At 40.8% G+C, this 22,427-nt stretch overlaps 2 protein-coding genes across 3 annotated transcripts; one reads left to right on the plus strand and one right to left on the minus strand.

The window, feature by feature from the left end:
* The first annotated feature begins 2,165 nt into the window (after positions 1-2,165).
* LOC104605148 (COBRA-like protein 7) lies at positions 2,166-5,962 on the plus strand. Its single transcript, XM_010269787.3, has 2 exons — positions 2,166-2,867; positions 4,196-5,962. The coding sequence occupies exons 1-2, from the start codon at positions 2,324-2,326 to the stop codon at positions 5,629-5,631; spliced, it is 1,980 nt and encodes a 659-aa protein (XP_010268089.1). The 5' UTR covers positions 2,166-2,323; the 3' UTR covers positions 5,632-5,962.
* Positions 5,963-7,727: 1,765 nt separating this feature from the next.
* On the minus strand, positions 7,728-12,954 carry LOC104605149 (two-component response regulator ARR2-like). Of its 2 annotated transcripts, none has more exons than XM_010269789.3 (6): positions 12,198-12,954; positions 11,514-11,666; positions 10,994-11,374; positions 9,836-9,912; positions 8,482-9,732; positions 7,728-8,379 (listed from the first exon to the last, which is right to left on the minus strand). In XM_010269789.3, the coding sequence occupies exons 1-6, from the start codon at positions 12,370-12,372 to the stop codon at positions 8,308-8,310; spliced, it is 2,109 nt and encodes a 702-aa protein (XP_010268091.1). In that variant the 5' UTR covers positions 12,373-12,954; the 3' UTR covers positions 7,728-8,307. The 2 variants fall into 2 exon arrangements, with proteins under 2 accessions (XP_010268091.1, XP_010268090.1); XM_010269788.3 differs by having other exon boundaries at positions 7,728-8,382.
* Between the last annotated feature and the right edge of the window lie 9,473 nt (positions 12,955-22,427).

Consider the following 22,427-nt stretch of genomic DNA (forward strand, 5'->3'; position numbering starts at 1 on the left):
AGGGGAGATGATTGCAATTACCAAATTTCAGAGGCTTCACCAACCAATCACCAAAAGTTTTAAAGGAGGTTTCAGAAATTTACCCTAAAAAATTAAATACCATGCATTTTATGAATGCCATGTTTATTCAGCACCAGAATTGAAACCAAACGCCAGTAATAAATTCATAATCCCCACCATAAAAAAAAATGAAACTCCCAATTATTTTACGGAAACTTTTTGCCCTTAATATCAATAAAAATAATATTTTTCATATATAGCTTTTTCAAAAAAATTCAAATAAGGGCATTGGATACTATTACTCGTCTTCCTCATTCGAACGTAACTTTCACCAGAAACGAGCTTTTGCAAACAGACTGAAAATCGAAGACAGAAAGTTCATAAAAACCAACTTCTAGAATTCAGCTACCGACTTCTCTCTCTTGGAGAAAATTGCTGCAGAACATAAAAGTCGAAGATGGAAAGAAAAAACATGAGGAAGTACTATACCGTATGCCTCCAGAGGCAGCGATCGCTGTGGAACTAAATATACGGCTATTTGGTGCCGCCTCAAACAGCTCACGGCCTAACCCCGCCCCACTCACGAGGAGGGCTCCTCTACTTTTCAATCGACAAGTTTTGCTTTCTTCTCTTCAAAACGTAAGTTCAACGAGTCACTGAGCCTCGTCCTCTATGAGTCTGTGACCTCCAAAATTAAACAAACGAATCTCTCCTGATGTTACCGGAGATGCTGATCAGTCTTACCGGAGATGACAAGTTTTGCTTTCTTATCTAATGTCCTTCAAGCTAAGATTTACCAGAGACGCTGACAAGTTTTGCTTTCTTATTTATTTATTTATTTTTCTTCTTGACAGTTGATGGGGTTGTAGCCTTCTACCTAATTTGTCTTGATATTACCATAGTCCGGACCTGCTAGAAAAAGGGGTGGACTGAATCTGAAGTGAAGTGGCTGAACCTGAAAGAGTTACCGTTTTCTTTAATGGCTAAAATGGTTATATGCAAAAAGAATCATTCAGTTACCCACTCATTTTTCCGGTTCAGTTTAATGGTCGCAGAAAAGAATCATTTTTCCGGCAGCTTGTTGCAATACAGAGAGGAGGAAGACGATTAAACAGTATCCAATGCCCTTATTTGAAATTAAAAAAAAAAAAAGTATCTCATTTTACTTATTATATAAAAAGGAGAAATTGTCTAAAACTCACAATGAGTTTTCAGCATTTCTCTTAAACTCATCACAATTTTTAAAAACGTCTAAAACTCACCATGTAAGATTTTATTTTCCAAAACTCCTTGCATCATTAATGTTTCTTAACAGAGATGTCCACATAAATAACATTTTTCTATTTTCTACAACTTATAAAATTTTCTGTATTTTTTGTTATTTATTTGTAATTTCTGTGTTTTTCTATAATTTTTGGTGTTTTTTGTACAATTTTGTTTTTCAATTTCTATAGTTTCTATAATTTGAAAATAACTTTTTCTTTTGTGTGCAATTTCTATAAATTTTTGTACTTTTTACAATTTCTGTGTTTTTATGTATTTTATATTTAAAAAATATTATTTGAACTTTTTCTTTTTTTTCATATCTAAATATTAATATATATATATATATATATATAATATAATTTTATATTTTTTCTGTAATTTTAACAGTCATTAATCTTTTAACATCTAATTAGTAACATGGTAAGTTTTAGACATTTTGAAAAATTGTGATAAATTTAAAAAAAATACTAAAAACTCATAATGAATTTTTGACAATTTTCCTATAAAAAATATTATTTTTATTGAACAGCCATTACGTTCGGCTAAACCTTATGAATCACCGGCAATTACTGGTCAGCTAAACCTTGCTTGTATAGTTGTATTTCAGTTAATCCTTACTGTCCATAAACAGGGCGGTAGGCTACATAAAATCTGATCCTACTCTTCTAATTTAATGGGTCCCACCAGTCCAAGATTTAAATAAGAAGCACGCAGTACCTTTCCCTATTCAAACTTTCAAACAGACGACCCATTCACCATTCTCTCACGCAGAGAACGACTCACACTCAAAAAGCCCGCAGCTGAAACCTGAAAACAAAATAAAATTTTGGGTTGTTGTAATTGTTTTAACTTTTAAGAAAGAAATAAATAAAAAATACAGCCTCCATAACACTGTATTTCTCTCATTACGCGTTTGACGTTTCGCGTTTCTTCTTTCTCTGTTCTTTCCTTCCCAGACTGTCTGTTCATCAAGTGTTCATACTTCTTCCGGTATACATATATAATCTATCTTTCAGATCGCTTTCTCTTCTTCAATTCGAAACCCCAAGAGCCAAACATGGCCTTCTACCACCATCACTACCTCTTCTTCTTCGCCTTTGTCTCCATCTCTCTCCCAATCTCCATCGCCCAAACGGCGGCCCCTGCACCTGTCTCCGATGTTTGCAACGGTATTTTCTTGTCCTACGAATACATCAAGGGATCTCGCCTTCCTCCGGTTGTCTCCGACCCTTCTAATCAGCCTTACAAGTTCGAATCCACCCTCACCATCCTCAACAATGGTCTCGAGGACCTCAAATCCTGGAACATCTTCGTTGGTTTTCAACACAACGAGCTCCTCGTCTCTGCTTCCAATGCCGTCTTGGCCAATGGCACCACTCTCCCCACCCGCGTCGGCAATGGAATTACCTTTGCTGGATTTCCCACCACTGATCTCAAGACGGCTGTCGAGACCGCCGGAGATGAAACCCAGATGCAGGTCCAGATTCAATTGGTCGGTACCCAGTTTGGCGTTAATATTACCAACACTATTGACGTTCCTATGCCCTCCAACATTTCTCTTGTCAACGAAGGCTACACCTGTCCTAAACCCACTAATCAAGGTAATTCTATATGCATCTCTCTCTCTCTCGTGATTTTAATTGCCTTTTTCTGTTTCTGCATAGATGTGTGTATGGATTTTGGTTTACAAAGGACCAATTTCAGAGAACCAGAGTGCCTTCTCAGTTTTCTATTGTGTTCTTAGGGATAACCTGTGCAGATTTAGGGTTCTTTTTTTAGTTCAGAATCGACTACTGAGAGTAGTCTGAAGAAAATTGAAGATGGTATTATGGTATAATTCGTTCTGTTTATGGTGACCACGGAGAGATAATTTTGACTTACAGAAGAATGGTGCTACGATTGGGGGGGGGGGGGGGAGGGGAGCGTTATAGATTCGAGCCTTTGAATTCTAATCCTTCCATCTTCACCCATTAGCTTGGTCTATTCATTCTATGCAATTTCTGAGGTTAAATTTTGGAGAAAACTGGATGTTTTCTATTCAATCTTTGTGTGAATTCGTCTTTTCTTTTACAGATTTAAGTGGACCAAAAAGATGAAAAGAAAAATTAAAATACTGAATAGGGAGGAAGTAGATTTCATATAAGTTGAAAATATGTGATGAAAGGAACTGTATTTTCGTCCATTCTTGGATATTTATATTGATTTGCAGACAAGTCTATTTCTGATTAATAATCTCATTGTTTTTAGACCTTGAATGGTTTGATTCTCCAAGTCTTGGTATTTGTAAATATTAAAGAGTGACGAAATGAAGTGAAATAGGTAAAGGTTCTTGTGGTTAAAGAAAGAAGAATCAAAGAAAATATAACTATATGTCCTTTGTTAAAAGGGATATATGGGGTGCAAGTAAGTAAAAGAGAGATTGTTATTATTGTTGTTGATGATGATAATACTGAGGAGGGGATTTAGAAGGAGAAATGTTGGGGTTGTTTGGGCACTTATTTTTCGATGTAAGTTTAGGCATTTCTGAGGACCAAGGGAACAGAAATTCTAATACCAACGCCTAATGTGGTTCTTGTTTCTTATTGATGTAGTAGTATGCGTTTATGCAATGTTCTTGCAGGGATAAATAAGATGTATGTGTGTTGCAGTAAAGACCCAAACTTTGTATCAAACGTCACCAAAGAAGACCAAGGGAACAGAAATTCTAATACCAACGCCTTATGTGGTTCTTGTTTCTTATTGATATAGTAATATGCATATATGCAATGTTCTTGCAGGATAAGATGTATGTGTGTTGCAATTAAGACCCAAACTTTGTATCAAACGTCACCAAAGAAGACTAAGGGAACAGAAATTCTAATACCAACGCCTTACGTGGTTCTTGTCTCTTATTGATATAGTAATATGCGTATATGCAATGTTCTTGCAGGGAAACGTAAGATGTATGCGTGTTGCAATAAAGACCCAAACTTTGTATCAAACGTCACCAAAGAAGAGTTCTTGCCCCGAAGAAGTGGTGATCTCACAATTACCTATGATGTGGTTAGTGCATATGACACAGATTATTGGGCTCAGGTCACAATCACAAATAACAACCCTCTTGGTCGTCTTGATAATTGGAAGCTGAAGTGGCAGTGGACGGGAGACGAATTCATTGCAGCCATGAAGGGTGCTTATCCATCTGTTGTTGATACAACAGACTGCATTTATGGTCGACAAGGGGTGTTCTACAAGGGTCTAGATTTCTCCACTGTCTTGAATTGTGAGAAAACACCGACCATCATTGACCTTCCTCCCACAAAGGCCAATGATTCAAAGGTGGGATTGATCCCTTTCTGTTGCCGGAATGGAACAATCTTGCCTGCATCCATGGATCCAAGCAAGTCAGTTTCTGTTTTCCAGATTCACGTCTATAAAATGCCACCATATCTCAACCGGACTAAACTCGTCCCACCACAATACTGGAATATAAGTGGCACGCTCAACCCAGATTATCAGTGCGAGCCTCCCATTCGTGTCAGTCCTAGCCTATTTCCAGACCCAAGTGGGTTGCCATCAAGTTCATCAGCGATCGCTAGCTGGCAGGTGGTCTGCAACATTATACAGCCCAAGGAAAAGGAACAACGTTCACCTTCAGGATGCTGTGTTTCATTCTCTGCATTCAACAATGATTCTGTGATCCCTTGCCCGACCTGTGCCTGTTGCCAAAGTAATAATCCTAGCAATACATGTAATGCTACTGCACCAGCACTTCTCCTGCCATCTGAGGCTCTTCTTGTCCCATTTGAGAATCGAACAAAGCTGGCTTTGGCTTGGGCAAATTTGAAACACCTAACTGTGCCAAATCCATTACCCTGTGGGGATAACTGTGGAGTGAGCATCAATTGGCACCTATATACAGACTACAGAAATGGTTGGAGTGCAAGAATAACACTCTTCAATTGGGATCAGACCAATTTTGCTGATTGGTTTGCCGCAGTACAGTTTGGGAAGGCAGCTCCTGGTTTTGAAGCAATGTATTCCTTCAATGCAAGTATGGTGGTGGTGGATGGCGTTAACAACACCATATTTATGCAGGGTTTTCCAGGATTTAACTATCTTGTAGCAGAAAAAGAGGGAGCTAACCCAAGGACTGATCCCAGAGTACCGGGGAAACTGCAGTCAATTATCTCATTTACTAAAATGAACACCCCTGGTATCAATGTGGCAGGTGGAGATGGTTTCCCTACCAAAGTCTTCTTTAACGGGGAGGAATGTTCTCTCCCCACAGTTCTTCCAACAAGCATCGGTCATAAGATGGTGGCATCTAAGAGCATTTTGAGTTTCCTTCTATCTATTGTAGCTCTCATGTTGATGCAGCTATAGATGTGGCTTCAGTGCATGACGAAGGATTGTTTTGTAGCCGATGCAGATTCTTTGATTCTTTTGGTTATTTGATTGGTCATAGCTGGATCCATGTTTGGCAGAATGAGGAAGAAACCACCAATTAGAGGTGTGTATAGGGAGATCTGAGAATTTGTTGCAGCTGGTAGTTACCTTTGTAAGGTTGCAGAAACGTTCAGATTCAGAGGGAGGACTGCGAGTTTCAACTTTCAACACAAATCATTTATGTGATGTATTTCGTTTCCTTTTACATGTATAATCATGTCATGTTTTAATAGAAAATTTATTTACATAAAAAACAGATGTTAACTTCTGATGATCTTATCTAGATCTGTTAATGTACGTTAGTTGACTGGAATCTGGATCACCTCCCAAATGAGAAGATGACCTGGTCTCGGGCTCTCAGCTTCATGCAGTTTCGCTGAGAACAGTTACTTGCCTTCGGAATCAAATCTGGCCACAGCTTTCGTCAATTAAAAAAAAGGTGTGGAATGGGTCTTAAAACTGTTTCTTTTTTCGTTTGTGTCTCAAGTTCTTTTTATCAGAGAGCATTTCAATGCGCATTTAGAGTCCGGATCTGCTCCTCTTCGCACATCAAGAATATCTCCTGTACTTCTCTATTTATTATTTATGGGAAGATGTTCCCAGTATAGGGTGGGATGTGGCTGTGCCTGTGAGGCACACTCCGTGAGGAACAGATCCCAATTTGTTTAAGAGGGCTTTCGTTACGTGGCTTCTGACATCATACCAGAACACTATTTGGTGAAAATCTAGAAAGTCGATTACTGTTCCAAATGCATCAATTTTTATTAGAATAAGAAGCTAAAACATGGGTGTTCAACCACCATGACTGAATCAATGCATTTCACCTCCAATGCAAACCCCTCCCAAATGGGCCTTCAATATACCGCACGTAGTGTTACGAGAAACATGAAAGAACTTTGAAGCATTGAATGAGTTAGATGCGGACAGTTGTTCATTGACTTTGTAACCAGATAGAATGGAACCAACGACTAATTGGATCGGAACTATTTTTAGGGTCTGTTTGGTTTACAATTAGAATTGGAATTAAAATCTTTCGGAATTAGAATCAGAATGAATCTTCAATTCTTCCGAATGAGATTTCATTCCCAAGGAAAAAACAGAAAATGGCTATTCCCTCAAATGGGAGAATATACACCTCCAAACAGCTGGAGTCACCGAGTCCAAACCCCTATTCTTATGAATCAAACGGGGCCTTAATTGTTCTGAGTCAATTAAGACCGGAACCTACTATTACTACATATGATCATACACTCCTAATCTATCCTTCGAAAATATACACCTAGTCTAGTGCCTATTTTTCTCATGGTAAATATATTATTATTATAACTCCAGATGTGTCAATGTAGGACCAGGTCTACCCTAATTCGAACCACCCGGTCCAATAACAGCATTAGTTTGAATGCCAAAAATGGTGGAATTACACATGCCATGATGGAAAGGGTCGTTAAATTGTTTGTCCACCGTCATTTATATCACTATACCCTTTTATAATAAACTAATAAAAGCCATCCTCAAAAAGAGGAAAAGAAAAATCCCGGAGATTTCTTTTCTCCCCAAAGTACCTTAATTCTCAACCACTACAGAAGTATTCTCAGGTTTAGGCACCTCTGCAAGTCAGTATACCATTCATGAAGATTTCAGATCCAAGAGTCAATTTAGAATAAAAGTTCAACAACAGTGCATTAATAACGGATATAGAAAACCAATTCTCTGAAGCAATTTAACAAGAAACTGTTTGGTCCAGTTTTCCCTGTTTAACTAACAGAAGTACTGCTCTAAAACAGCAAGCCGGTGAAGTTGACTGTTTCCCAGCTTTTCTGTTTCAACCGAGCAGTCTGGCTGCATTTCCAGAACATCACGAAGAGTCTGCCCACGGCAGTCCATGATAACTCGTTGAATGAGTGAAAGGACGATTCACGATTAAGTCAATGTAACAACAACAAAAGGGAAATTCGCAGAAAAAAAGGGATTGCGACTTGAGAGATTAGTAGTCACAACATCTATAATTAGAGATAAGAGGCTAACACAGAATAATGGCCAAACAAAGAAGATCCACATTTATGTCTTGAACAATCAAATGAAATTTGTACAAAAAAAAAAAGTCAGTTCCTACTTCCTAGAGAGCAGACTGGATGTTGCATTACAGTTAAACTACCTCCTTCCTTGAATGATGTCTTCTCTGCATCGAACTTCCAAATAGTCCATCATCCGTGCCCTCACATCTTCATAGCCCTCTCTCTAGAACCAGATGTTTCTCGTCAGCCTATGCTACTAAAAGCAGTCAAAACTTTGCATGTACACCTTTGCATATCATGCAACTGTATCTTACAATATTTCTACTTGAGACCCAGGTTATTGAATCTGCACCCAACAAGCTTTTAATTAACGCCTTATGCACAGCCTTTGCTTTCTTTAAATTCGATTTTACCAGCAAATAGCTTATCTGTAACAGCAAGACATGGCCTATGGGAAATTGAGCAACCTGAGCTCCTGGAGTGGGATATAAACTTCAAACATCCTCCTCCCAACTGAAAAATAGATAGAATTTTTTATATGTTTAAAGAACTATGCAGATTAAATATACTGCCAACATGGAGATAATTGTGCCACCGCCTATACTGGAATATTATCCATGGTATATCCATCAAAATTGCACTCACTTTCAAGGGATCCGGTGCCTTCTTGCTGCTAGAAAATAAACACACATGTAAGAAGAGTTGGCATGTAGACTGTTGTAAGTTTTGAACGTCTGAAAATCGCAACAATATGAATCACAAATAAACTTACCTGCTTGAAAAGTGCACTCATAAGATCATCCTGACCGTAGCGTTGCGGAATGAGCAAATTGTCACAGCTAAAATCAGATATTGTTTCAGGCTTTACCCTAAAGGAATTGTTAAGAAGGGGGTTGATAGGGCGCTGAACACTGGCTTCTATCTTTCCATGTTCATTTTCTTGTCGCTGGGGGACCACTGCCTTGCCAACAACAGATGCGTTCCTATTCAGTAAGTTCTTTTGACTAGAAGCAAAGCCTTGATTGCCCAAAACTGCTTGTGTAAGGTCCACATTCCCCTGTACAGAGGTGATAGGTTGAGATGCTTCAAATGTAAGACCCACATTTTGTAATTCCCAGTCTTGGGGTTTGCTCTGGCAAATCTCACTAAATATGTCACAAACAGGAGCAAAGCCTCTTGGTCCTTTTGTGTCCACATTTCCTCCTTGAAACATCCCTGTGGATGTCAGAGTAGAAGAAGATGTGAGAGTATTTCCAATAGGCAAACCATTTCCAGGCAATTCTGCAATGTGGTTCAAAGGAAAATCAGCCATTGGGGAGGCTTGGGAAACCAGATTGTAAGCTGCACCTTTACCATTTAGAATAACTCCATTTCTTCCCAACACCTGACCTGCTATCTCATTTGAGAATATTTGCTGTACCATGGATGATTGAAGCCCAGAAGAATGGCTTCCTGTGATGTCATTCAATAAGTGGCCCCTTGACTGGGGTTGGGCCATCTGAATCATTAAAGAACTATTCTGGCTACCAAGGACACTATCTACATGGGATGAGCTTGTTCTTAGTGATGTTGCTGGTATGTTTAGAAAACTCGAAACTCCCTCACTGACTTGCAAACCCATGGTACCAAATGACTGGACAGATTGGTGCAGATGGGACAACTGTTTTGGCTCCATGTTGGTAGGGAGTCCATGGATTAAGTTCACCTGTTTGCTACTACTGTTCACTGATTGTTGCCCAGCTCCAACTCTCAATTTTGATGCGTCAGAGGTAAAAATGTTTCTCTGATCAACAAGAGGCATGCTTATGCTGGCGTTTGCAGTTGACCTTCCAAGTCCCCCTGCCTGTAGCGTGGCTAAGCTCTGAGGTGCTAGTTGACCTGATACGGCAAGAGCTTGTAGGTCAAGCCCATCAAGAGTAGACATTGGTCCAAAGCTTGCTTCTTGTGGACCCATGAAAGGTGTGTTCAGTCCATTCTGATGCTGTGATACTCCACTCAGCCTTCTAAGATACAAGCGGTATTTCTATACCATATGAACATGAAAATGAGTATTCATACAGAACTGCTTAGTCATAGCAAAGAGAGTAATACATGAATTTTTCCACCAAGCAGAATTGCAGCCATACCTGAAGGTGGCTGGCAACATTTTCCCTAGTGAGTCCAGGGACATTCATCAGCTCAAGAATTTTCTTAGGAACAGCCTCTGCATAACATTTAAAGTCCAAAAGGATGAATAAAACCAGTACAAATTTGTAAATTTGTGGTTGTGTGTGCGGGGGGAGTCTGCATGTTACAGAATCTTCAACTAAGCACAAAAACTTTTTGAAGGGAGATAATGAAGGCTTAAGATGCTTTTAAAATTTTAGGACACAAATATTTTAGAAGAAGAGAAAGTAAGGCTCGGTTTGGAAGGAGTACAAATGCAAATATGTACAATGCAAATCCTCGGATTTTGTATTATTTTGTATGTATTTGCACTGTAAATATTTGTATTTGTACTCCTTACAAACTGAGCCTAAAGATAAATTCATCTTAAAAATTATTAATGGTCCTACATTGGCTTTTGCAATTTCACATCATCTAATAAGATACATGGAACCTAAAATGCATTAGCATTTGCACTGTAAATATTTGTATTTGTACTCCTTACAAACTGAGCCTAAAGATAAATTCATCTTAAAAATTATTAATGGTCCTACATTGGCTTTTGCAATTTCACATCATCTAATAAGATACATGGAACCTAAAAAGCATTAGCATTTGCACTGTAAATATTTGTATTTGTACTCCTTACAAACTGAGCCTAAAGATAAATTCATCTTAAAAATTATTAATGGTCCTACATTGGCTTTTGCAATTTCACATCATCTAATAAGATACATGGAACCTAAAAAGCATTACCATTTAGCAAGTACTTGTCTTCACCCTATTCTCTCCAAGCTCAGACTAAACATGCTAATCTCAAATAGGATCTGACCTATGTACATTTTGCCAATGCATCCAAACCATAGATAGATTCTAATATAGTTAGAAACAAAGATTACATTATCACTTGTGACTAAAACAAAGAACATTCTGTGCAGCTCAAAAAATGTAAGACACAGTGACACACATAATTGCCTGAATAATGCAAAGTTAAAACAAAACAAACCAATGATAACCTAAGCATCTTAAAGGTTTTCTCTTTCTGCAGAAAGGGATCCATGAATATGGATTCTAGCAAGGAGATGGAGGGCTTAAAAAGAAAATCAACAGAGTGCAAGGAACGGGTATGGGATCCATACTGTCAATGCCTAATTGGTTGACAGCTGCAACAAACTGCTGATGGAGCTCGACTGACCAGACCACCCGTGGTTTCTTCAATGTGGATGTGTCATCCCTCTCCTCCCCTTCTTCTTCCTCATCTTTCCTTCTCTTTGAGTTTCTCCAATTACCATCATTCACTGAGGATGCATAATCCCCATCTTCAGATGGCTTCCGATGTCTGTCACTATCTTCCATACTCCCTGATTGCTCCAATTCCTTCAAGTCATTCCTTCTCTTTCGAACCACATGCTGCCAAATGTTCTTGAGTGCCTCAATCCGAACGGGTTTAATAAGGTAATCGCATGCCCCATGTGTAACACCCTTCATGACAACGTCTTTTCCATCATCAGCAGACATCACTGGATAATACAATAGAGGTCAGAGATAATGTGGATAAAATGCATTGAGATGGTCAAGTTTTATTCAATATGGATAAATGTCATCCAAAATTGCCCATATAAAAAAAGTCATCTGAAATCATCAAGCACCAATACTTACTGATAACAGGAAGGTCCATCTCCAGCCCAATGTGCTCGAGGAGCTTAAACCCGTCCATGTCAGGCATGTGGACATCACTGATAACGATATCAAACCCAGATTTGCTCTCTCGAAGCAAAGATAATGCAACCTCTGCTCGGTCACAGATGGTAACTGTAAATAACCGAAGCCACCGAATCAATCAGCCAAATAACCATGGATTTGGATATTCTCCAAACTCTAAACGACATAAATCATAATCAACTAGATTACCAATAAGAATCGCGTTATCGTCTAGCTTACTATTCAAATGGGAGATGTTATCCCAAACGGGTCTCCTGCTTAAAATTTCAATCACCTGACATCTACTGGTATCTTATGATATGATACTGTAGCCAAATCCTAATATCTTCTTATCCTTTCTCTTTTTCCTTTTTTTTTCAAATTCAGATTCCCAAACCCATTAACACTCTCATAAAAGTATTAATCAATAATAACAGAGGCTGAAAACATATATAATCGTTAACAGATATGTGTACAGACTACTAGTGCTGTAAAAGAATTAGCTAAAATAATTAAAAAGAGTTTGCACAGTTCGGATTGAAGAGAACTCCAAGTGAAAAATAGAAAAAGTTTCCTTTTCTTTACCATCTGTTCCTTCACCAAAAGAAAGCAAAAGATGGATTGAACTCAATATAGGAATACCTTCGTATAGACAGTTCCGAAGCATCTTATCCAGGATTCTGAGACACGTCGGGTCATCATCAACAACCAGAACCCGAAGACCAGCCGGGAACTGATCGGAAATCGCATCAGCCGCCTTCTTGGTCAGGATCGAATTCGCCAAAGAAACCGATCCTCCTCCGCTATCCATGTTCATTTCCTGAGACCGCCTTGCCCGTGAAAAATCAGACCCAACCCGTCGATTCTTCTCTTCTCTCTGAACTAAGCAAGCGAACTCCCCATCCAAAAAGAAAACCCAATTCGATAACCAGAGGACCCAAGCAAACCAAACGCACAATGGTTCAGTTTCACGCCCTGTACAGTCTCAACCGATACTCTCTTTCCCCATACGATCTCGACAGAGATTACAGGGTAATCCGTAAATTTCAGGAAGAGGAAATGATGAACAGCCAAAATCCAACATATCTTTTCTTTTTTCTTTTTCCCAACTTTATATATCTAAATCACCCCCACAACAACAACAGATGTAAAAACCAAAAAAGATAGATAGAGAGAAGTGATTGTTTATGGGAAGAAGGGATAGATTACTGAGAGAGAGAGAGAGAGAGGGTACTGGGTATGCGGTCTGGTATCTGCTCTTCGTTACTCTCCTTTCCACTGTACTCTCCGATAAGAGTGGATGCGGCTCAACACTAACAAACTCCACGCCACCCAACCAAACACATCTCATTCCCTTCTCTTTTCTTTCCTCTTTGGTTTTTTTTTTTTTTTTTCATTTTCTTTAACTTTTTACTACCATTTTCATTTATCGGCTCGACAAATTCACCGAGGTTTCAGTTTAGAAGCGTGCAGAATTTTAATTCCAAAAAGCCATCTTTTAATATTTTAATCAACGAATTAATTAATCCTTAAAAAAAAGCTACTGGTATTTGGGTTTCTTTATTCTTGTCAAAAGCTAAAACAAACAGGCGTTGAAGGATTCTAATATTCTATCTATTACCGGCGATTTCCTCAATAATCTTTTCCTTCATCTCTCTTTACTCTTCTTTTTAAGCAACTGACGGAATCTCTCGACGTTACTCTTCTGTCAAGTTTACTCTCCGTCCATCTAAGGGCGCTAAAGTAGGGATATTCTTCTTATCCTCGCATTGCTTGACACGTGCTGCCATCTAGCCACGTCATCGTCATATTCTACTGTTTATCCTCTATTTTGTGTTGTCATTAAAATACGCAGCGAGGACTGGACTGAGGAGGAGATGCTTTTAAGGAAAAAGAATATCTTGTAACTGCCAGCTTGTTTTCACGCGCAAATTAAACAATTTGCAGGTGGGTTTCAGGTGATGGGGGGTTATACCACGTGGCGCCCAATGAGAGTTGTAAAAAAACATGAAATTTTCGATAACTTTTTCCCACCCGCTTTTATGAATTTCAAGGTGGCGCCCTCGAATGATGAGACCAAATCTTGGATCACATGTCTTCCGAGCGGAATTAGTTTCGAATTCCGGGGGTTTTTCTGTAATTTGATGTCTCCTATAATTGGTGAAAACTTTGCTTCTGCTTCAATGTTCATTGTTCAATCCCATTACTCTCACTACTATTGTGGTGATGGATTGGATTGGATTGGTTGTATTATTGTTGTGACTTGTGAGCGACCTGGGTCCCACAATTGCGCGTGGGTCCCGCCGACTCTGGGCCTCACTGACTCCTTGTAACGTTATGTGCCAAAAAGAAATTAGAACCGTTAATCACAACGAATCAAGTAAATAGCTTAATCATGGATTGGTATTGATTGTCGAAAAAAAAGGTCAGTGAGGAGATGGTCCTTTTGGGTTCTTAGAAAATCTCGATTCTAACCTAAAATGGACGGTCGATGACCGATGATGCTTATTGAAGTCAATTTTCCCTAAGTAGATATTACAAATTCCCATATAACTAATAAAATTAATTATCTATAGAGATAGAGAGGGATGAAGGGGGGCTGATAATTGATGTGGCTATTGTTTGATTTGACTAGTTATATGACCAGGTTTTCAAGTTTCTCGTGGCCTCACATGTGAAATTTGATTTTGTTTTGTTTTATCATACGGTGGATAAATCACTTTTCTTGGGTGGCGTTATCCTTAGTTCCTTATTCCTTTTAAGGTGGACGGGCGGCAGACACTGTACTTCAAGGGTTTGAGTAGAATTTCTGCAAACTTTTTCACTCACCGGATTGATAAACAAAGATATTCACTTATTCAGTACAACTCAACTCACACTAAATAATAAGAAAAAATTCATAAATTCCGTCCATCTACAAAATTGCTAATCAAAGGATGAAAGCCACTATAACCTTCTTTTTCGGTAATGGATGGGAAGTTGGGAAACAACTACTGAAAGTCTGAAACTGCCCTAAAAGTAGAAGGACAACCAGGGCCTCCTAGACCCTCAGATGGGAATCTTCATTCTCGATAGGAATCTTTTTTTCTATCAAATCATTATTTAAACTTTTAAGCTGCATTGGCGACGGATGGTTCATGATACCACGTCGATGGAGATCCAGAAGACACAGACATAGACACTCCATCTTTTAAAGCACAAAAAATATATTAAAAATACAATAGTGCAACGCCTGCCTGCTCCTCCTTTTCTGCCTTTCTGTTTTCTGAACTTACGGTTTAGACCATTAAAACTGAGCATAAGCTATATTTTATATTATGTGCCATACACATAATGTTGACATGTGTTGTACGACACTTGTTTAGTGGGTCCCCAACTACCACGACAGATGGGCCCATGCTTCAACGTTGCAGATGTCTGTTGGGAGAGTGCTACCGACAACAGAAATGCTACTCCAGTTAATTAAAAAACAAGTTTTTTTTTTTTCCTTCTAAAAACTTAGTTAGATTAATCAATCAATTAATTTATTCCTATCAAATCAGAAAGTCACATCTTTTTAACGTTTTGCAGCGCATTTTTATTTCTTAATATGATAGCTCGCGTTATACACAAGGGCTTCCCCTTATTTATCTATTTTTATTTTTAGTTTTTGTTCCCTTTCTTTTTTTTTGGCAAATGAATTCACAGCGAGGATCCAGCTAGCTGTTGCCAGTTGCCAGACGCCTCCAAGAAAAAGGACCGACCCACTTACCGTCAGTCCATGATCAGCAACAAAGAACGGCCATAGACGTGACGTGTTGGACGACCTCAACAATGAATTAGCCGGACACGTGGGCATGTCGCTAGCGTCCCTGTGGGGACCACAACCTGATAAGTCATTACAAGCCAATGAATTACGGAGTGGGCGGACCCAACATTAAGGCGGTTTGTGGGTCCTCACTCATCTCAAATATGGGCCCCGGCCCATGTATGTACCTACGAGCTTCTTTCAATGCCCATCTCCGTCAAAGTACCAATCATAAAAGAGGGTTCTATTTTTTTTTAAATCTCTTATTTTAATATATTATGGTGATGAATGAAGATGGGAAAGTTGGTGGTTATTAGGTTGAACTGGGACATTATTAGGCTTTAGGTGATGAGTTGCTTTCCTTCTCTTTTTTTTTTTTTTAATTTCATTTACATTTATTTTTTTCTTCATTTTCTTATTGTCTTATATTTATGCCTATTTATGGGAAAATGTTGAATTTGAAGCATGTGTTGTTTTATCATGCTTCCCGACATGAGATCCGCTTCATCAATGGTTGATGGACGCAGATCTGGGGCCCTTTCGGGCAGGAAGCTGACAACTGGATGGATGTGTGAACCCAAACAGTAGTCTCCTTTACTTGTACTGTACACGTGGCTCATATGCAAAGGACTGAGATTATACCTTACTTCCAATTAGACTGATTTAGTGATATAATAGTGGTGTCCCTTTTTATAAGGCTGTTTGGCAAGTATTTTCAGATAGATCTTTCAACAACTCAATAAATGAGAAGACGTACTGAATTTTTGGGGATAGATCAAAGACTAGTTTATCGAGCTGTTAAAAGAAGTTGGGAAGGCTATTTTCAGCATGGAAAAATCAAAAGTTTCATTTCAAGTTTCCTGATTTTTGCCTTTCCTTTGGTCTTTCTGTACATTCATCTTTGATATTTCGATCTTTATAATACCAAATGGAAAAAAATACCATTTTTCAGTCTTTTGAGCTTTCCGCAAATTGAAAGATATGCCAAACACCGCCCTAATAATCTCATCAAATGAGAGGGAAATTCATGATGTATGCTTCGTACTCATAATGGGTCGGGTCGGGTCGGGTTACAAAATTTCCCACCCAACAACATAGATGCTTGAAAAAAATGCCGAAAGACATGATACTAAAAGAATATATATTTTAGGTTTGACTATGATGTCAGAAAAACTTACAACCAAAATTAATTGGCATCATAAAAGTAGGAACCAATCAGGTAGGTTTTCACTAGGGGTGCAAGTCGGGCGGGTTGGGTCGGGTTTATTATCAATCCGGCTTGGTCTTAAAATTTGCGCTTAAGGCCTGAGCCCGAGGTTAAGCCCGATTTTTCCAATTCGAGCCCAGCCCGTCTTATAATTTGATTCACTCGGAATTGGCTCAGGCCCAAGTTGGGATCGGATTGGTCAATAAACCTACTTTAAAATTATACATATATAAATGTATTTATGCTATGTATGTATGTATGTATGTATGTATGTATGTATGTATGTATGTATGTATGTATGTATAAATGTATATAATTCGGTTGGGCTTGGGTAGAGTTCGGGCTACCAAAGGGCTAGGACCAAGCTCGGCCCAAAATCCGACTTCTTGAGCCCAAACCCAACTTGAGGACTGAAAATCCAAGCCCAACTCATGTAAAATTCTGGATTTGACCGATTCAGATTCGAGTTGAACCCGCCCTAGTTGCACCCCTAATTTTCACCAAAAATTACATTGGATTGTGATTGGTCAAAGCCGTTCTGGTATGATGTCTTTGCAGCATCATAGATTTTCCCATTTTGATCTAATCCGGTTCATTTTTTTACCCGAATTTGGATTACCCAGATGCCCCAAGTTCCAATCCACTAGGGGGCAAGTTCTGCGTCTGTATAGCTTTTCATATAATAATGGATCAACGTTTTCATTTAATTAGGTGAATCAACATTATTTTGTATTCTATACATTAAAGAGTTTTCATTTGGTAAGGTCATCATCATCATCTAAGCTTTATCCCACTTATACGTGGTCAGCTATATAAATCATATTTTGCCATTCCATTCTGATTAGTCTAATATCAATTATTAAATTATGAGTGTTCAAATAATTTTTAACTGTTTCAATTCATGTCCTTTTAGGTTCGCTCCCAGTCTTTTTAGTCCATACAATTGTAAAGGACAATTTAGTATCCATTATCATAAGGATTTGACCAAAGTTCAATGCTGGCTGCCAATTTAATGCAACCCTCCACTTTTGTCCAGGCTCGAAAGTTAGGACTAGCAATAAAATAAGTTCACACTGGAGTTTTTAGGATATAAATAATTAATATTGTGTATGAATCAGACCTCATCCCAATTGCAACAAAGAGTTCTCCCTTCAATCATAATCAGTCTTCTACAACCCGATTAAAAAATAAGTAGGCTTCCTTCTTAGGTAATTGTTCATGGGCTTAACTCTTTAGGTTGAATCATTTTGCCTATAACATCATATTTACCATGGTTTAATCGGACCGGATCAGAAAAATTGGGAACCGGTTAGGTGATTGGTTTCTGTTTTCCCCAAAATCGAAAATTTTGTCAAAACCGTTGATTTTGGTCAGTAAACCGCTGGCCTGAGCGGTTAATCGTTCGAACGGTTTTGACGTTTATTGTTTTTTTTTTTTATTTTTTTTGTCAGAATGGGCCAACCATTCGACCCGATAACCAGACCCTTAACCCGTTTGATCACAGGGTCATTTTTAAAAACCATGATATTTACTATATAATGCTAACACTTATTAATAGTAATTTGAAACAAGGGCTTAAGATGGTACCTAATACGACCCCAACAATTCCTATTATTAATTAAGTCCTCTTTTGTTTTCCATAAAGCCTTGAACTTATTTGTTTTCGTTTGATCCTCAAATAAATTATGCAACTGATTCTCCATAAAAAGTCAATCTTAGAATGGACAAAATTGTTCCAACATGTCTTGTCAATTTTTCCCCTACTAAAATTATTTACCCACGTGAAAAATGGGTATCACTTATTTGAGTAAATGATACCTACTTTTCCTTGGATCCTACTTGAACGTGAAAAAATTTCTATTTGCATTCTTCCCAAACAGAGCCTATAATTTTGGAGTAAAGGCTCATTTTGGAAGGAGTACAAATGCAAATATGCAAGCGCAACACCTTCTAATTTGTATTATTTTGTATGCATTTGTTGATGGTGCGCAATCCGGCCGGTCCTAGCTGTCAACGATCTTGCCTCGGGCTAGAGCACAAGGTGCCTGAAACGGGGGAGAAAGTGAGTAATCTCTGGGAAAGAACTCGGTGAGAATGCTACGAAGCTCAAGTTAGTATTTCCTCAAAGGCAAGATAAAACCAGATGGAAAAAAGTTCACACACCTTGTTCTTGGGGGGTAGAGAGCCTTTTATAACCACTTCGCGCACTCACTCCTAAGCTTCTGTCAGGTCGGGTATGATTACCCCTGCGCTTCTGCCAGTTCGGGTGTCACCACCTCTGCTGGGGCAGAACCGCCACTGCTCTCTTTGTCGGAGCCGTCTCTGTAACTGGAGATGGCGGTTGGCAGGTGGCCGTTGAAGTGCAGTTGTCAAGCGTCAGATTCCAAGTCAGTCAGGTGCGCCGCCCCTGGATATGGACTCCTTCAGTGTCAGGTATGGTGCGGTTGTTCAGTTCGGCGTCCTGGAGGCGAAGTGCTAGAGTGGTGTGCGAGGTGAAGTCTTGAGTTCGGATAGAGGTGTAGCCCGAACTGCCATGGGGCAGGCTATTTCAGGTTGTTGCCCTTTGTGTTTGTAAGGTTCGAGGTTCAAGGGAGAGCTCGGGCTCCTTTCGGGGAGTTCGGGCTCCTTGTAGGGAGTTCGAACCGCTGGTTCCTCCTTTCGGAGCTCGCGCCTTGGGCGTGCTGTTGTGCCGAGCTGTTGCCTTTGCCACGTGTTGAGTGGTTACGAGGTCGAGCCAAATCTTCATTCATCAATAGCTCCCCACTCCTCGCGCAAAGGGACTTGCCCTGGTGCGGGGAGTTCGTGAGGTGGTGGGTGGATTTGTCCCGTGCTTCGAACTGGTTTCGACTGATAGCACGAAGTGTGCGTTCGTCAGGATTTTTCTGGGCTTCTCGAACGCCAAAAAGTTGAGAAATGCGCCAATCCGTTTATAAATGCTGACAGACGTGACAATGCGTGCTTATTTCAAAATTTAAAAACGTGCCGCTGGGAGACGTGACAGCGGGCGTCTTTTCAAATTTGAAAAAATGCGCCGCTGCCGCCTTTAATGCGGGGAGACGTGCGCTGGCGCTCTGTCAGTTTCAAAAGACATGCGGCCAGTCACGTCTCGGTCTCAGGAGATGTGCGGTCAGCACGACTGCGGGCCGTTGGATTTGCTTTGATCAGAACCGTTGATTTTTGGTTACTGTGGGTATAAATAGTGGGGGACCCCAGTTGCTTTGTCATTCTTCTGCGTTTTGCTTCTTGAGCTCGCATCCAAGTCTTTAGCTCGCATTCAAGTTCCCATAGTCCGCTTGCTTTTTCTGGGTGAGTACTTTCCTGGAATCCTTCTTCTCCTCCTGATGTCTAGCTCGGATAGCTCTGATAATTTTTCGGGGGGGTCAGATGCAGGTTCTACGAACCGAGTTGCATCCCCCGACAGTCCTAGTGAACCCGAGGTAGAGTTCGATGAAGAGTTCGAACCCATAGGCCGAGTCGCCTCGGGTAGTTTGGCATCCTCCTCCCGTCGAGGTCGGACGTTAGACAATTTTGGGCCCTCGACCATGATGCCTGAGGGGCTTCACTCCCTTATTGCTCAGTTTAACTTGCCTAGGGAGTACACCTACTTCATACCCTCGGGCAGTTTCCCTTGGGAACACAGTCCTAATGAGATCGTGATATTCCGGGAGCAGCTCGTTGCTGGGTTGCGCCTGCCTTTCCACCCCCTCATTGTCGAGGTTATGAACCACTTCGGCGTTACTGTCGGCCAGCTTCACTCGAATTCTATTCGTAACTTGGTGGGGATAATCTCCCTATTTTGCGAACAGATATTGCCCTTAGACTTGGAGATTTTTTCTTCCATTCTAATGCTTAAGAAGCAAGCGGGTCCCCTTCCCGGGCGTAGGCGGGCGTATTACCTGTCTCCTCGCCCGGGTTTTAAGCTTTTACACGATCTTCCCAACAAAGTCCCGGCATGGAAACGGGACTACTTCGGGGTGCGAAGTGCTTTGGGGTGGCCATTCCAAACCGGGTGGGGGATGGCTGCCCCTGATGCCGGTGTTACGCTCGATAGGGAGACGGCGAAGGGCCTCTGGGAATGGGCACGGCTTGGGCTAAAATGCCACCATTATCTGACAAAGGCCAAGCTCATCGAGGCCGGTCTGAGTTCGGGTAGGTTCCTTACTTAGAGGCTTACCTTTTGTTTTGTTTTGTTCTTTCGTTTTCTTGATGCCAAGCTCCTTTTGCAGGTGTGATAGACTCAGAGAAGACTCGTGGTGGGAACCTGTTTCATGCCATGAAGAGGAGGAAGCGAGTCGCCAAGCGTACTCGTGCCGAGCTGCCCCGAGATGCAGACCCTGAGGTACCAGATGGCCCTTCCAGTACAAGAAGCGGCAGGGGCCCCTTATGCCGAGGCTACTTACACGGGGGCTCCCGCTTACTCTGAGTCTACTTATACGCGAGCTGGGCCTTCAGGCTCGGGATACCAAGGCGAGTTCAGGAGCGTGTTGTTGCCGAACTACGCTCTTCAGAAGAGTAGGGAGGCCATTTATCCTGAGGAGGTCGCGGCATGGACCGAGCTCCCTCTAAACCAAGTAGCTTGTCGTGCTGCCACTCATGCCATGGTGGTAAGTCAGCGATTTTCTTGTCGGGCTCTTTGCTTTTATCTTTCTCATTCTTTTGATCATTTGTTATTTTTCCTTTTGGTAGGTGAATTCTTCTATCCATGCCTTGGCGGCCCAAGTGGAAAGGAACTCGAGGCAGGCGCGAGCTGCCGAAGAGGCTTCCCGTGCTGCCTCGGCGGCTTCTCAAGCTGCTGAGGCGGCTTCTCACGCTGCTCAGGCCAGGCTGGCGAGGTCTCAGAGAGATATCGAGGCCATGGGAGTTGTGGTGAAAAGCATATGGCGGACCTGAGGCTGGATTTGTAGCATCAGGTTGAATACCTTCAAGAGGACATAGATCTTTTCTCAAGGCATCGAGGATGCCAAGAAGAAGGCCGTTGATTAATACATCGCCTCGTCACGCTTTGACGACCTGATGATGGGCTCGTATAGAAGGGGCTTTAAACTAAGCCGGTGGATGATCCGGAATACGTACCCCGAGCTTGATATTAGCGCTATAACCACTTCGCGCATTACTCAGGAGATGGCCAACGCTGCAGACGGTGAACCGGACTCTGAGGATGAGACAGGGCCTTCGGGTATCGTTGAAGTGCCTTCAGATGGTGAAGAAGTACCTCCGGGCCTGTGAGCTCGATATTGTATATATATATATATATATATATTTTGAAATGTACACTCCCTTATTTTGCAATGGAATGACTTTCTTTTGGTTAAGTGTTGGTTGCTCTCTCTCCCGAACTAACCGTATTTGCTGAACTGATCATATGCCCGATCTGTTTTGCCCGGGTTACTGCGCTCGTGCAACCTGTTTTGCCTTCGTTTGCCTATGCCGAGGTCCTTGTTAACTCGACATTCTAGCCTTAAGGCTCTGGTAGCGACTTAGTCCACTTCACTTGGTGATTTATAGATAGTATTGTCTCAAGTTAACGATGTTCCTTGCTCGGGGTACTTGTTTGCCCTCTAAAGTTTCGAGCTCGTATGCTCTCCTCGAGCGCTCTCTTTACTCGGTAGGGCCCTTCCCAATTCGGTCCATGTTTGCCCACGCCAGGCTCGGGTGCCATGATCTTACGGAGAACCAGGTCGTCGACGCGGAAGTTCCGCTTCTTTACTCTGGCATTGTAGTACCGAGCTACTCTTTGCTGGTAGGCTGCGGTCCGGATGTACGCGAGGTCTCTTACCTCGTCCAGTAGGTCAAGGTTGGTGCGTAACTCATCTCCGTTTGTCTGATTGTCATATGCTTCAATTCGTAGTGTAGGTATTTCAATCTCCGCCGGGATTAC

This window comes from Nelumbo nucifera, chromosome 4, assembly GCF_055504915.1.
Source record: "Nelumbo nucifera cultivar China Antique chromosome 4, China Antique-T2T, whole genome shotgun sequence".
Classification (NCBI taxonomy): Eukaryota; Viridiplantae; Streptophyta; class Magnoliopsida; order Proteales; family Nelumbonaceae; genus Nelumbo; species Nelumbo nucifera.